The sequence below is a fragment of the Pan troglodytes genome, chromosome 11, assembly GCF_028858775.2.
Source record: "Pan troglodytes isolate AG18354 chromosome 11, NHGRI_mPanTro3-v2.0_pri, whole genome shotgun sequence".
Lineage (NCBI taxonomy): Eukaryota > Metazoa > Chordata > Mammalia > Primates > Hominidae > Pan > Pan troglodytes.
Genome location: NC_072409.2, coordinates 25,320,718 through 25,333,276, shown reverse-complemented (window position 1 = coordinate 25,333,276; position 12,559 = coordinate 25,320,718). Strand labels below are relative to the sequence as shown.

The 12,559-nt window shown below is 49.6% G+C and overlaps 1 protein-coding gene across 4 annotated transcripts; it reads left to right on the top strand.

Moving 5' to 3' along the window:
* The first annotated feature begins 867 nt into the window (after positions 1 to 867).
* LOC107976754 (uncharacterized) lies at positions 868 to 7,873 on the top strand. 4 transcript variants are annotated; one of them, XM_054658961.2, is made up of 4 exons: positions 868 to 1,194; positions 1,588 to 1,694; positions 2,458 to 2,655; positions 2,765 to 7,873. In XM_054658961.2, exon 4 carries the CDS (start codon positions 3,038 to 3,040, stop codon positions 3,647 to 3,649), a length of 612 nt encoding a protein of 203 aa, XP_054514936.1. In that variant the 5' UTR covers positions 868 to 1,194; positions 1,588 to 1,694; positions 2,458 to 2,655; positions 2,765 to 3,037; the 3' UTR covers positions 3,650 to 7,873. The 4 variants fall into 4 exon arrangements, 3 of the variants coding, with proteins under 3 accessions (XP_054514936.1, XP_063643668.1, XP_054514937.1); XR_010148593.1 differs by having other exon boundaries at positions 921 to 1,194; XM_063787598.1 differs by having other exon boundaries at positions 921 to 1,194; positions 2,458 to 7,873.
* The last annotated feature ends 4,686 nt before the right edge of the window (positions 7,874 to 12,559 follow it).

Here is a 12,559-nt window from a genome sequence, read left to right as displayed (position 1 = left end):
AAAAGAACAGCAAATGCCATTTTATATCATTGTAATAGATCAAAGAATATTACAAATAATCATTCAAGGAATACAAATTTTCTTCTCTTTAAACATTTTTGTAACTCATAATGTACAAGATATTGTCAAAATAATTCCATGATTTTGGTACTAATATTTGCCAACCGGGGCAAAAGAGTTGAGATTTCTTTTTGAGCTGGGCAAACAATCTGTATAATTGATTAGAAAGAGCCACAAGTTTAACTTCCTCTACAGTTTTCCTGTGGGAAACGTCACATGAAGGGAAATAAAACCATATTTTCATGTAATGTAATTTTTTTAAAGATGGAGTCTTGTTATGTTACCCAGGCTGGTCTCTAACTTTGGCCTCAAGGGATCCTTCCCCCTCAGCCTCTCACCTCTCTCACCTCCAGCCTCCCAAATGCTAGGATTACAGGCGTGATACATCGCGCCTGGTGGAAGAAGAGCACTTCAATTTCACCCCTAAAAACCTCCCAGGCAAAGACTGTATTTCTTTGCCTTCAGATGGGGGCAAATTTTTAGAAGAACCTTTAGACAGCGATTCCCAAACAGGGACAAAGTAGATTTTCTGCTTTCATCTTCCTGATAGTGATCAAGGCTGGAGGGTAGTAGTTTCTCCAGGAGATCTTATCTCACGCACCACCATGGCCCTCCATGTCCAGCTGGTTGAAGCCTGCAGAATGTGGTGGTGGGAACAGGAGTCTTGGGTCTTCTGGATTTTGAGACTATGTCCTGTTTCCCAAGAGAACTAGGAGCAGGTCTTTGTATTCAGGCCTAAGAGGAGATACTATTCAGATATCTACTATTCAGGTATCTCAAATGCATGAAGATATCCTTACTTTTAAGCCATGGCTCCAAGGCGTATCCCAGGAAAGGGAGCAGGCAAGGCTGGAGCAGAGCGTCCCCAGCCAGGAGCAGAGAGCAAGCGACGGAGAATGTCAGCGATTCCGGGAGAGCCCGCGAGGGGGCGAGCGACCACCGCTCGGCCGCGAGCTCAGCGCTTCCCTCGCCGCTTCCCAACGGCCAGCAGAGGGCGCGCGCCTGACGCTGAACCCAACCGCCGCCTCCAACGGGACTGGACCAGACCGGGTGGGACCGGACCGCGGTTTGAGTCCAAGCCCAGCGGTGTTTGCGGCGGGTCCGGGGCCTGGAAGCGCGGGGGCGGCGCCGAGAGTGAGTAAGAAGTTCTGGAACAGCCTCAGTTCCAAAAAAATGAGTCGCTTTGTTGCGGCATTAAATTTTGCCCCTAACTCATGTGTCCCGGGGTGGCCCGGGAGCAGCGGGCCCTTCCTCTTCCAGGCTCCCTGGCCCCGGTCTTTGATGACTCAGAGCTCCTGCGGTCACCGGGCCGCTCTGGAGACTCATCAGAGCAGCTCCCCCATCCCGTCAGCTCTGCGGTTACAGCCTCAGTTAATTTCCAAAGTCGCCCACTTTCAAAACACGATCTTAGGGCGGGACGAGATGTACGCATCTTCCCGTGGCCAGCAGCAGTGATGGCAACGCTGTAGGCACCTCCTTCCCTTAGGAAGAAGCCAAACATTTCACGAAGTCCTTCTGTGCTTTTAGACGAAACTGGAAAATGGCCTTCATTGGAAAAGCCCCAGTCCTCGGGGAGCAGATCCCCCATCTCTGGCAGTGCAGTGCGCCTGGGAGCTGTCTGGAACATTCCGCAAGTGAGTACTTTTCCTTTTCTTTGGTGACAACTTTATAGGTTGAATGGAATTTGCCAAAATTTAGTTTCCCATCGTGCCCAACGCTTGTACAACTCTCAGAGTGTTGCAGTTACAGGATCTGACCATGGCTTGATTTAAAATGTGGATATTTTGCTCACAATGGAATATTTAGCATGAATTTTGATTTTTAAAATGTTGCATTAAGGCCGGGCATGGTGCCTCACGCCTGTAATCTCAGCACTTTTGGAGGGCAAGGCGGGCAGATCATCTGAGGTCAGGGGTTCAAGATAAGCCTGGCCAACCTGGTGAAACCCCGTCTCTACTAAAAATACAAAAATTAGTCAGGTATGGTGGCGGGTGCCTGTAATCCCAGCTACTGGGGAGGCTGAGGCAGGAGAATTATTTGAACCTGGGAGGTGGAGGTTGCAGTGAGCCGAGATCTTGCCACTGCACTCCAGCCTGGGCAACACAGAACGATTCCCTCCAAAAAAAAAATAACAAAACAAAATAAAATAAAATGTTGCATTACTATGTTACTTTTTCATGGGAATAGTAACTAATGAAGCTAGCAGGCGTGATGAAATCCCACCACTGTAGCAATGGCTCCATGAAGATGAGCCGCACTGCCCTTTCCCTCCCCACTGGGTATCTAGGGGCCCTCAGTGGCTCTGGTGGTTTCTTCCTAGACTTACTTCATGGGGACTTCGAGGGGAGCCCGGCCTCAGGTAGGTGACTGCACTTCATCTGGGCTCTTCTTTTCCAGCGGTCACTCCTCTGCCCTGCATTGGCCTTGACCACATGACCCAGAGGTGCAGGGAGAAGCCTCCCTTGGATGCTTGGCGAGTGAGTTCAGCGGCTGAGAGTGTCTAAGGAGAGCTGGGAACACCGCACGCTTCCTGCAGATGGCGGGGCAGACCTGTGTGCAAGAGTGCCTGAAGGGGATCTCCCGTGGCGCTACCTGGTCCAGGGAGGTCACAGAGAGCTCCTCCACCCTGAGCACAGGGGGTCCCACCAAGGACAAGGACAAGATTCAGCACCGTCGCGCACAGAACAGCTACCTGGAGCCACAGGTCACTTTCCAAAAAGGGAGTTTCCAGGCCAGAAGCCATCCCTGCAGCATTGTCTTTGTGCTCCAAGAGAAGCCCTGGCACACACTTCTGCTCAGATGGAACCACTGTTCCCTCAGTGTCCTTGTCAGTACCAGCTGGTGACTTTCCTACTCAAACCCTTCCCTCACTCTCTGCCTCATTTTCTCAAGGTGCCGTGTTTGCCTGAAAGGACATTGGCAGCCAGCAGGGGCGGCGGCTGGTCCTCTAGATGGGCACGAATGCCATTGGCAGGCAATGGGGCAGACTCCATGGAAAGATGCTTCCCTTCCTCAAGGTATGCACTCAGCGGGGAGACCTCATTGTCAAGTTCAGAGTTACGCTGCAGACTGCACAGCACCTCGCCTGCTTCTAGGGCCTGCTCCGGTCAGCCCAGGACCCACCACAGCAGGACCCCCCATCCTGTGCTCACCCGGGGCTTGTCCATGGCACTGGAAACTCCTTCCTGTTCCTGATCCCCCTCTGGGCGAGGGGTGGGCAGGGACATGTGGCTCGTGCCGAGGTCTAATACTGTGTTCCCAGCATGGAAGCAGGTGGGGACACTTCCTGTGGCATGCAGGATTCCGTGTAGAAAACTGTGACTGTCACCCCTCCTCCCCACTCAGTTTTGTTAGTGGACCTTTCCCTGGCCCTTCTCTCCTTGGCCCCCTCTTGGCAGGAGAGAGGAGGAGAGGATCTCACTTTCCCCCTGTACCAGCCACACCCTCGGTCTGCGGGGTTCCCAGCAGCTGGCCAGGGATGCTCCACACCTGGAGATCAAGTAACCGTCCCCTCACTCTGGGCATCGGTGCCCTCTCTGGGGTTGGAACAGGAAAGAAAGCCAAGACCTGTATGTGGGACTTGAGTTGAGACTCAATTCTGTAGAGTCAGGGGTGAGGAGGAGCCAGGCCTCCTGTGTGCTCTCCCTACCCCAGAGCCGGGTGCCCAGTTCCATGGGTCCTGATGGACAGAAGGGAAGAACAGGGGGGCTGCTGCACCGTGGGTGGTAATGCAGTGGGAGCCACCTCCAGCTGAATGCCCAGGGACTCCTGGGGCTGCTGGCCCCGGGTCCCAGCAGTGGGTCCTGTTTCTTCTTTACTCTCGGAATGCAGGATCTGCCACACCAAAACGTCCCCTCCACATTTGGTGAAATAGGAAGCTCCATGGCATGCCTTCCATCTTTCAAGGTGACTGAGAGGTTTATTTTCATAGGAGCCTCAGTGGCCTTGTCCGTACCCACCTCTGCACGTGGTTGCAGAAAGTGAAGGATTGTCAGGGAGCAGGGCAGACATTTGGTTTATCTGTGTCATTGGTCAAAGTTTTGTTTTTCCTCCAGAAGAAAAAGGCTTGTGAACATGCCACCGTATTCTTCATTCCTTCTTTTGGAAATGTATGAAGAACGGGTGGCATTTTGGAGTTATTGGCCTGTGAACAGCTGGCCCAGAGGAAGGGTTGGATGTGGGTGGGTGTGGCCGCCTCTGCCCCTCCCCAGCGCAGGTGTGTGTGGGCAGCCCAGGCAGGCGCTCAGGAAGGGTGAGGTGGAGCCCTGCACGCTCTGAGCACAAAGTCCTGGGATCCCTTAAACCCAAGCACTGCCTTGACAGCAGCCAGCATGGCTGATAGAAGAGACACAGAAGTCCAGCTGATGCCAGACAGAGGGTGTCACTAGAGAGCCGTGCTAGGTGGGGGTCATTCAAGTTGTCTTGGTGTATGCAGACGTTGCTTCTAGAGAGTCAGAAGCTCTATATGCGTAGTGTTGGAGCAGAATTTCGGGATAGTGATGGCAAGCCTCCTCCCAAGCCAGCTGGGGAGTATGGGGAGGGGGTGGCCGGAGGAACCTGGCATCCCCGGGTTAGGACCACAGAGGTGGCTCTGCCTGCAGCTGGGCCTCTGCCTCATCCTGACTCCCCCTGCTTTGGTCATGGCTCTTCTTGTCCTTCCTCTTCTCAGTGCAGGAGGACCCTGAATCAAATGCCTCATCCTGGTTTGCATTTTACCCTCGGATGAAGCTTGTGGCGAACCCCAGGACTCTGTGTCTCCTGAGTCTCTGCAGACCTCGGGTCCTGGACCCAGAGACTCTTCTCCCTGGGACAGGAGGCACTGGGATGGGTGGACAGGGGTGGCCTGGGGCACAGTAGCTGACGGGGGGACTTCCTAGCCTTCTGGGCCTTTCCAACTCTGAGTGTGACCTTCCTATTCTTGATCACAGCCCCCAACTTCAGAGCCTGCTAGAGCCTGCAGAATGCGGCTTCATCCTCTTCCTCTGTGAGAAAAGGCGGGGCCTGGCAGTCCCGCCAATCTTGTATATTTGCTCCCCACCTCGGTGGTGAATACATTCTTGGGTGGTGAATAGGTTCTCTCCTTGCCTTCACTCTAGAAAAGTCCCCTGTTTTGTGATGTAGGATGTGGTCAATGACTGACTCGTCCCTTTGGACCATAGACGCAGCTCTGATTTCTGGTGTTCCTGGGCTCTGCACACAGCAGGAACCACTCTGGGCTTTCAGGGATGCATCTTCTTGCTCACTTTTTCTTGTTGGCTCTTCTCCCTGCGTCTTCTGCCACTGCCCTGTTCTGGGTGGGAGGCTGTCACGCTGTGGTGGGGGGTCCCCTCTCCTGCCTCCCCTCTTTGATCCTTTTCTGTGAGGGTCTGCTGGGGTCCTGTGTGTCGTGCATTGTTGATAGATTCCTGTCGTGCTTGCTGTCCTCCCCATTCTAAGGGACCTCTGATTGCCTGTGAGCAGTTTACAGGGGCCTCTCCTGGCCCCTTCACCCGAGGAATTCCCGCAACGCGTGAGTTTGTGAGGGGCGGATCCTGGGAGGATGTGACGTCAGGTGAGAAGGGAGGGCCCGTCCTAGTCCGGTGGGCTCCTCTAACAAAGTGCATTAGCCTGGGGAGTTACTGACGCCCGAAATATGTCGTCAAAGTTCTGAAGGCTGAGAAGTCCAAGATCAAGATGCCTGAGGATTCAGTGCCTGGTGAGGACCCATTCCTTAGGGCAGTGCCTCTAGCTGTGTCCTCATGTGGCCGAAGGGGACAAGGGAGGTTGCTGGAGCCTGTTTGATGAGAGCACTACCTTCCTTCAGGAGGGGATTATTCAGAAAGTCTGTCTGGTTTCAGGGCATTCCCAAAGGCCCCACCTGTTCATTCTACCCCATTGGGAATTAGGCTTCAACATACAAATTTGGGAGACACTGACATTTAGGCCATAGCACGTCAAAGGCAAAGTGAGGCTGAGTGTGGAAACCATCCAAGAATCTGGATGTGGCCCAGGCAGAAGGAAACTCAAAGTGATGGGGTGACCGATGGTCCCTGGTCTGTGCAGGACTCAGCGGTGCGGATGGCCCTGGGCACGGTGGCAGTGGCTGTTGGAGGATGATAGGGAACATGTTGGTGGGGGGAGGGTGGAGCCCACTATGAGTGGCAACTCCCTGGGGGCACAGGAAGCAAAGCTAGAGGTGGCTCCCCTCTCCCCTCCCTGCACACAGTGTCACCTCTGTGGTGGCCCTGTCATCCGCCTCAGTTCACAGGTGTTGCTGTAACAACTCCTGAAATTACCTCCAAAAGGAGGCTCGTGCAGGTGCCTGCAGGAGCCAGGAGGCCGAAGTGCATCCTGAGTGTCCGGGGACAGGCCAGCCTGGTGGGGTCCACAGCCCCACAGTCCCAACGACTGCCTCAGAAATGGGCAGAGAGCATGCCTGGTTCTAGCTGGCAAGGCCCACATCTCAGAGCTGTGGACAGTCATGAAGGGTCCGTGAGCATGGAGAGGGGGCAAAAATGACCCATGAACCTCAGGCCACTGTGCTGCCATCCAGCCAAGTGCGGTACCAGCCCTTCGGGCCTCGAGATCCTCTACCCTTCTCTGGGCCTTGCTGATTTCCTCCTCCAGCCCCTCTGTTTGTGTGCGCACATACACACAGGCACGCACGCACACGCACACCCAGTGCAATTTCTCTCTGCTCCCTGTACTCCCCAGAATTCAATGGGTTCCTCTTTCCTCCTCAGAGATATAGTCCTGGGCCCCATCTCAGCCTGCAGAGGCCTAAACGTTTCCCAGGATTGTCTTCTAATTCTCAGGTCCTGCTTTAAAACAAAACCTAAACTAAACCTAAAATGCTTTCTGAAAAGAATAATACACCAACATAAAGTCCGGGTATCCTAAGCATGTGGTGTGTATGGTGTCTGAAATTGAATATGCTGTGAAACTGCCTGTGTCGAAACGCAGTGTTTCCCAAGACCTGGAGGCTCTCTCTCTCCAGTTGCTGATTGTGATCACCTCTCCCGATCACCGCTGAGCCCTGCAGGTCACCTTCTCCTGACCTATTACACCACTGATTGCTTATGCTGGGCACAATTTTATACCCTTGCTGTTGTTCAGTCTAATCATCCCTATAACCCTATCGGATCATTCCCATATGACAGAGGAGAAAACTTGGGGACACAGGGGCTGTGTCCTGGCCAAGGCCTTGCTTGTAGCAAAAGGCAGAGCTGGGATCTAGCCAGGAGCCCCTGCACAGTCCTGTTCTTCCCCCACTAAACTGAGCTGTGAAATAGATCATGGCGGTCTGGAAAACGAGCTAACTCCGTGCCGATGGAGGTGTTGATGGATGTCCACCACTCTCCACTTGGGAGGAAGCCTTAACATTCCCCGCAGGTCTAGCTTCTCTCTGTGGCTGAGTACCTTGGGAAAGCGGGCTCAGAGGAGGAAAGGGACTTACTTGCCCAAGGGCCACAGCTGCCAAGTGGCAGGTAAGGGACCGTTATTCTCCTGTCCCTTTCACAGAGGACAGGAGGAAAGTGAGGACAGGCGGGGTACATGAGTTTAGCCTCTTTTCTGCAGCAGGCCCAGATCAGCTTTGCACACGGTTGGTGCTGACCTCAAATGCAGCCCTAGAGGGGCCTGTCTCTGCCCTGAGTATTGAGGTGCAGGCTTCTTCCCCTTTGTTCTGTCCATTTCCAAAAATGTGAACACACACCTCCTACATGTTTATATTATTGTGTGCATAGATACTACCATTGTAACATTTTTTGCGGATTAAAAATGGACTATTGTATTGAAAATTTCAAAGGAAATGTGTAATAAAACATTTAAAATTTATATTTGTGTTTTTATTGTCAATGGATATAATCAAATTCTCTGTAAAATATTATGATTTAAAAAGTAATATGAGCCCGGCGTGGTGCCTCACACCTGTAATCCCAACACTTTGGGAGGTGGAGGCGTTTGGATCACCTGAGGTCAGGAGCTCAAGACCAGCCTGGTCAATGTGGTGAAACCCCCGTCTCTACTAAAAATGCAAAAAAATTAGCCAGGCCTGATGGCAGGTTTCTGTAATCCCAACTACTCAGGCAGCTGAGGTAGGAGAAACGCTTGAACCCAGAAGGCAGAGGTTGTGGTGCACCGAGATTGTGCCATTGCACTCTAGCCTAGGCAACAAGAGTGAAATTCCGTCTCCAAACACACATATACACACACACACACAAACAAAAAATAAAAGGTAATATGGAGATTAATAATGTTTCCTCGACAGGAATGATGGCGAATGCTTCAGTTTTCCTCTAGGCATTTAATTTTTGAATTTCCGCCTTGGGTAAGATATTCTTGGAATAAAGTGTGTGCACACTGGAAAATGGGCTGATTTTTTCTAAAACTAATATGACTATACCCACACAAAAGTGATTTTATTTTGAATTTAAAAGATAAAACAAGAAGTATGTCCTGCTCTAGAGAACTGTGTCAGGTGCTTTCGCCGGCTGTAAAGGCAGTTCCTTCCCTCCTTCACCTGAGGATCCTTCCTCGGCCTCCTCAAATCTGAGTCTGCATCATCAGAACCACCTGGGGGGCTCGTGGAAACACGGATCACATGGCCCTCCCCAAGGGTTTCTGAGCGAGCAGGTCTGATGGAGCTGAGTAGTTGCTTTTTCTTTTCTTTTCTTTTTTTGAGATAGAGTCTCACTCTTGCTTTTGTCGCCAGGCTAGAAAGTGGTGCAATCTCGGCTCACTGCAACCTCTGCCTCCTGGGTTCAAGTGATTCTCCTGCCTCAGCCTCCCAAGTAGCTGGGATTACAGGCACCTGTCACCAGGCCCAGCTAATTTTTTTTTTTTTTTTTTTTTTTTTTTTTTAGTAAAGACGGGGTTTCACCATGTTGGCCAGTCTGGCCTCGAACTCCGGACCTCAAGTGATCCGCCTGCCTCAGCCTCCCAAAGTGGAGTAGTTGCATTTTAACCAATTCCAGGCAATGCTGATGCTGTAGGTGCTGTATCCACACATGTGAGCCGCTCGCCCACTTGGTAGAACTGGAAAGCCAGGTGGGGCACCATGGTTCATGCCTGTAATCCCAGCACTTTGGGAGGCTGAGGCAGGAAGATCCCTTTAGACCAGGAGTTCAACACTAGCCTGGGCAACATAGCAAGACCTCATTTCTACACGATAATTTTTAAAATTAGGCAGGTATGGTGGCGTGTGCCTGTCTAGCTATTCAGGAAGGAGGCTGAGGTGGGAGGATCACTTGAGACCAGGAGGTCAAGGCTACGACGAGCTATGATTGTGCCACTACACTCCAGCCTGAAGGACAGAACAAGACCATTAAAAAAAACAAAAGCTAAAGGCATAATTTTCTTGGGGTTCCTCATCTCATGTGTTCCTTTTAAGACCTGGAAGAAGGAAGCATCTTACGTAGGAGATGTTTGCCAAGAACAGTTTGTTGTTGTTTACTCACTGCACAGTGGCACAGATAAGATGGCCTTTTTTCTACTTACAGAAGCTGTATGTAGAGGCTATTTTAAGACAACAACAAACCCAGACGCTCCCCTTTCAATTTAAAGACAATTTTTAAGGACTTTTAAGGAAAATAGTCAAAAGCTTTTCTTTTTCTAGAAGAGTTTCTGGTGCTCATGCAGGTGGTTGAGTGAGGTCAACATGCAACCATAGCAACAGTGATGGAGCAGAATATTGTGGACACAAAGTAAACCACAGCCCTGAAAGGCGATTTCAGAGTGAATGATATATAACGGTCCAATAATTTTGTGGGAAGTATAGATGCTTGGCAAAGGGAAAGATGTTGCAGGTCATAGTAGCTATACAGATGGTCCCCAATTTATCATGGTTCTACTTAATGATTTTTTTTTCTAGACACAGTCTTGCTCTATTGTTGAGGCTGGAGTGCAGTGGCATTATCTCAGCTCACTGCAACCTCTGCCTCCCGGGTTCAAGTGATTCTCATGCCTCAGCCTCCGGAGTAGCTGAGATTACAGGTGTGCACCACGAAGCCCCGCTAATTTTTTTCTTTCTTTTTTTTTTTTTTTTTTTTTTTTAGTAGACATGGGGTTTCACAATGTTGGTCAGGCTGGTCTGGAACTCCTGACTTCAGATGATCCACCTGTCTCAGCCTCCCAAAGTGTTGGGATTACAGGCGTGAGCCACCATGCCCAGCCGACTTACCATTTTTGGGGTTTATGATGGTGCGAAAGCAGTATGCGTTCAGTAGAAACCTTACTTCAAGAGCCCATATGACATTTTGCTTTCATTTTTGGTGCAGTCTTCAATAAATTACATGAGATATTCGACACTTTATTATAAAATAGGCTTGTGTCTGATTATGTTAGACCCCTGTGGGCTAATGTAAGTGTTCTGAGCATGTTTAGAATAGGCAAGGCTGAGCCATGGTGTTCAGTAGGTGAGGTGGATTAAATGCATTTTTGACTTACAATATTTTCAACATGGTGGATTTATCAGGATGTAACCCTGTTGTAAGCCGAGGCACACCTGTACTAAAAGACACTGAAATGTCCACTTTAAAAGGATGAATTGTATGGCGTGGTATTGTTAGGGAAACAGAAGAATAGGAGAGCCAGGGTAACACCATTTTAAAATCAATTCCATCTTATTGTTTCTTGGCCTTTTGTCTAAGATCAAGTGTAAAATCAGCTCCATCTTCAAACTAGCAAGGCATGTTCCTTGCCAGTCACCACCCATGGTCTTAAGATGTTTATGGCTGAGTAAACAGCTTAATAACACCAGCAAGGATAAACTTCTAGGACAGCAGAATGTCCAGTTCTCCCAATATCACATAACAGTATATGCTTTTCAGATGATTATAGACATGCTTTGATGTACTTAGGCACCAAAATGCCAAAGATAGTTTTCTTTAAATCAGAAAAATAATAAATTATGTCACGCTGTTAGCCCACCCACACATAGACATAGCTTAGCTTTTATATAGATAAGACCCCTATATAAGAAAAGCTGGCCGGGCGTGGTGGCTCATGCCTGTAATCCCAACACTTTGGGAGGCCGAGGCTGGCAGATCACTTGAGGTCAGGAGTTCGAGACCAGCCTGGCCAATATGGTGAAACCCCATCTGTGCTCAAAATACAAAAATTAGCCAGGCATGATAGCACGCACCTGTAATCCCAGCCACTAGGGAGGCTGGGGCAGGAGAATCACTGGAACCTGGGAGGCAGAGGTTGCAGTGAGCCGAGATCAAGCCACTGGACTCTAGCCTGGGTGACAGAGTGAGACTGACACACACACACACACACACACACACACACACAAATGGTCAACAGAGGCCATGACTGTGCCAGCTATGGGGCAGGAGATACTTTTAAATAATTTGCTGGCTTAACCAAATGTTGATACTTGGCCCCATGGATGCCTAAGGGAATACTTAGTTAAATATGAAGGACAATACAAACATGCAGATGTCATATAGCTTTTTTTTTTTTGTTTATTTTTGTTGTTGTTGTTTTTGAGACAGAGTCTTGCTCTGTCACCAGGCTGGAGCGCAATGGCGCGATCTCGGCTCACTGCAACCTCCGCCTTCTAGGTTCAAGTGATTCTCCTGCCTCAGCCTCCCAAGTAGCTGGGACTGCAGGCGTGCGCCACCACACCCAGCTAATTTTTGTATTTTTAGTAGAGACCGGGTTTCACCATGTTGGCCAGAATGGTCTTAATCTCTTGACCTCAGGTGATCTGCCCGCCTCAGCCTCCCAAAGTGCTGGGATTACAGGTGTGAGCCACTGTGCCCAGCCTGAAGAATGTTTTCATTTAAATTCTGTTTAAATAGAAATTTAAAATCCAATGATTCAAAAATTCAGATGAATTTAAAGAATTTGTCTCTATGCAATGGATAACATACCATTTTTTTTCTTTTTATTCAAACTCATTTTCCAACCCATAACCAGTCACTGAAATTTCAGGTATCCTAGGCGAACTTTTCCCTATGATTCATTTTCATTTACTTTTCATTGATTTTATTTTACAGACTTGTGAGTATTAAATAAATAGCTCTCACTGAGAGCTATTAAATGACAGAAGATGTTTAAGTATTATAACATTTAGTTGTTACAGTAAACTCATTAATATTATGTACTTGTCCTATTTGGGCTAAGTAGAAATGTTTGCACAAATTTCTATACAAGGCCAGCTTGCACCACATTGACTACACAAAGCAAATCGTAGGTGTATGACTGTCGCATTGCTGAATACATTCAGATAATCAGAGGCTCCTTGCATAACTTGTAGCCCAAGCATCGCCAGGATGGCCATGGGAATTGTCATCTGACACCTGATGTCACATCCTGGGTAACACATTCAGACCCTTTGGATGCACAGAGGCAGTGGGGCATCAAGGGTGTGAGTCTTTTCTTTCTGTGACCCAGGTGAGTAACTTGCTTCCCCATATGTGCCCCGCTAGTGGACCCAGCTCATAACAGCTCCAGACCCCAATGCTACTGGTGGAGACCAAATTAAAGCATAAGGGAGTGGTTATTCAGGAGG

Bases quoted from the DNA above. Each gene is read 5' to 3' on its own strand.
- LOC107976754 (XM_054658961.2), top strand. From the start codon at position 3,038: ATGGGGCAGACTCCATGGAAAGATGCTTCCCTTCCTCAAGGTATGCAC.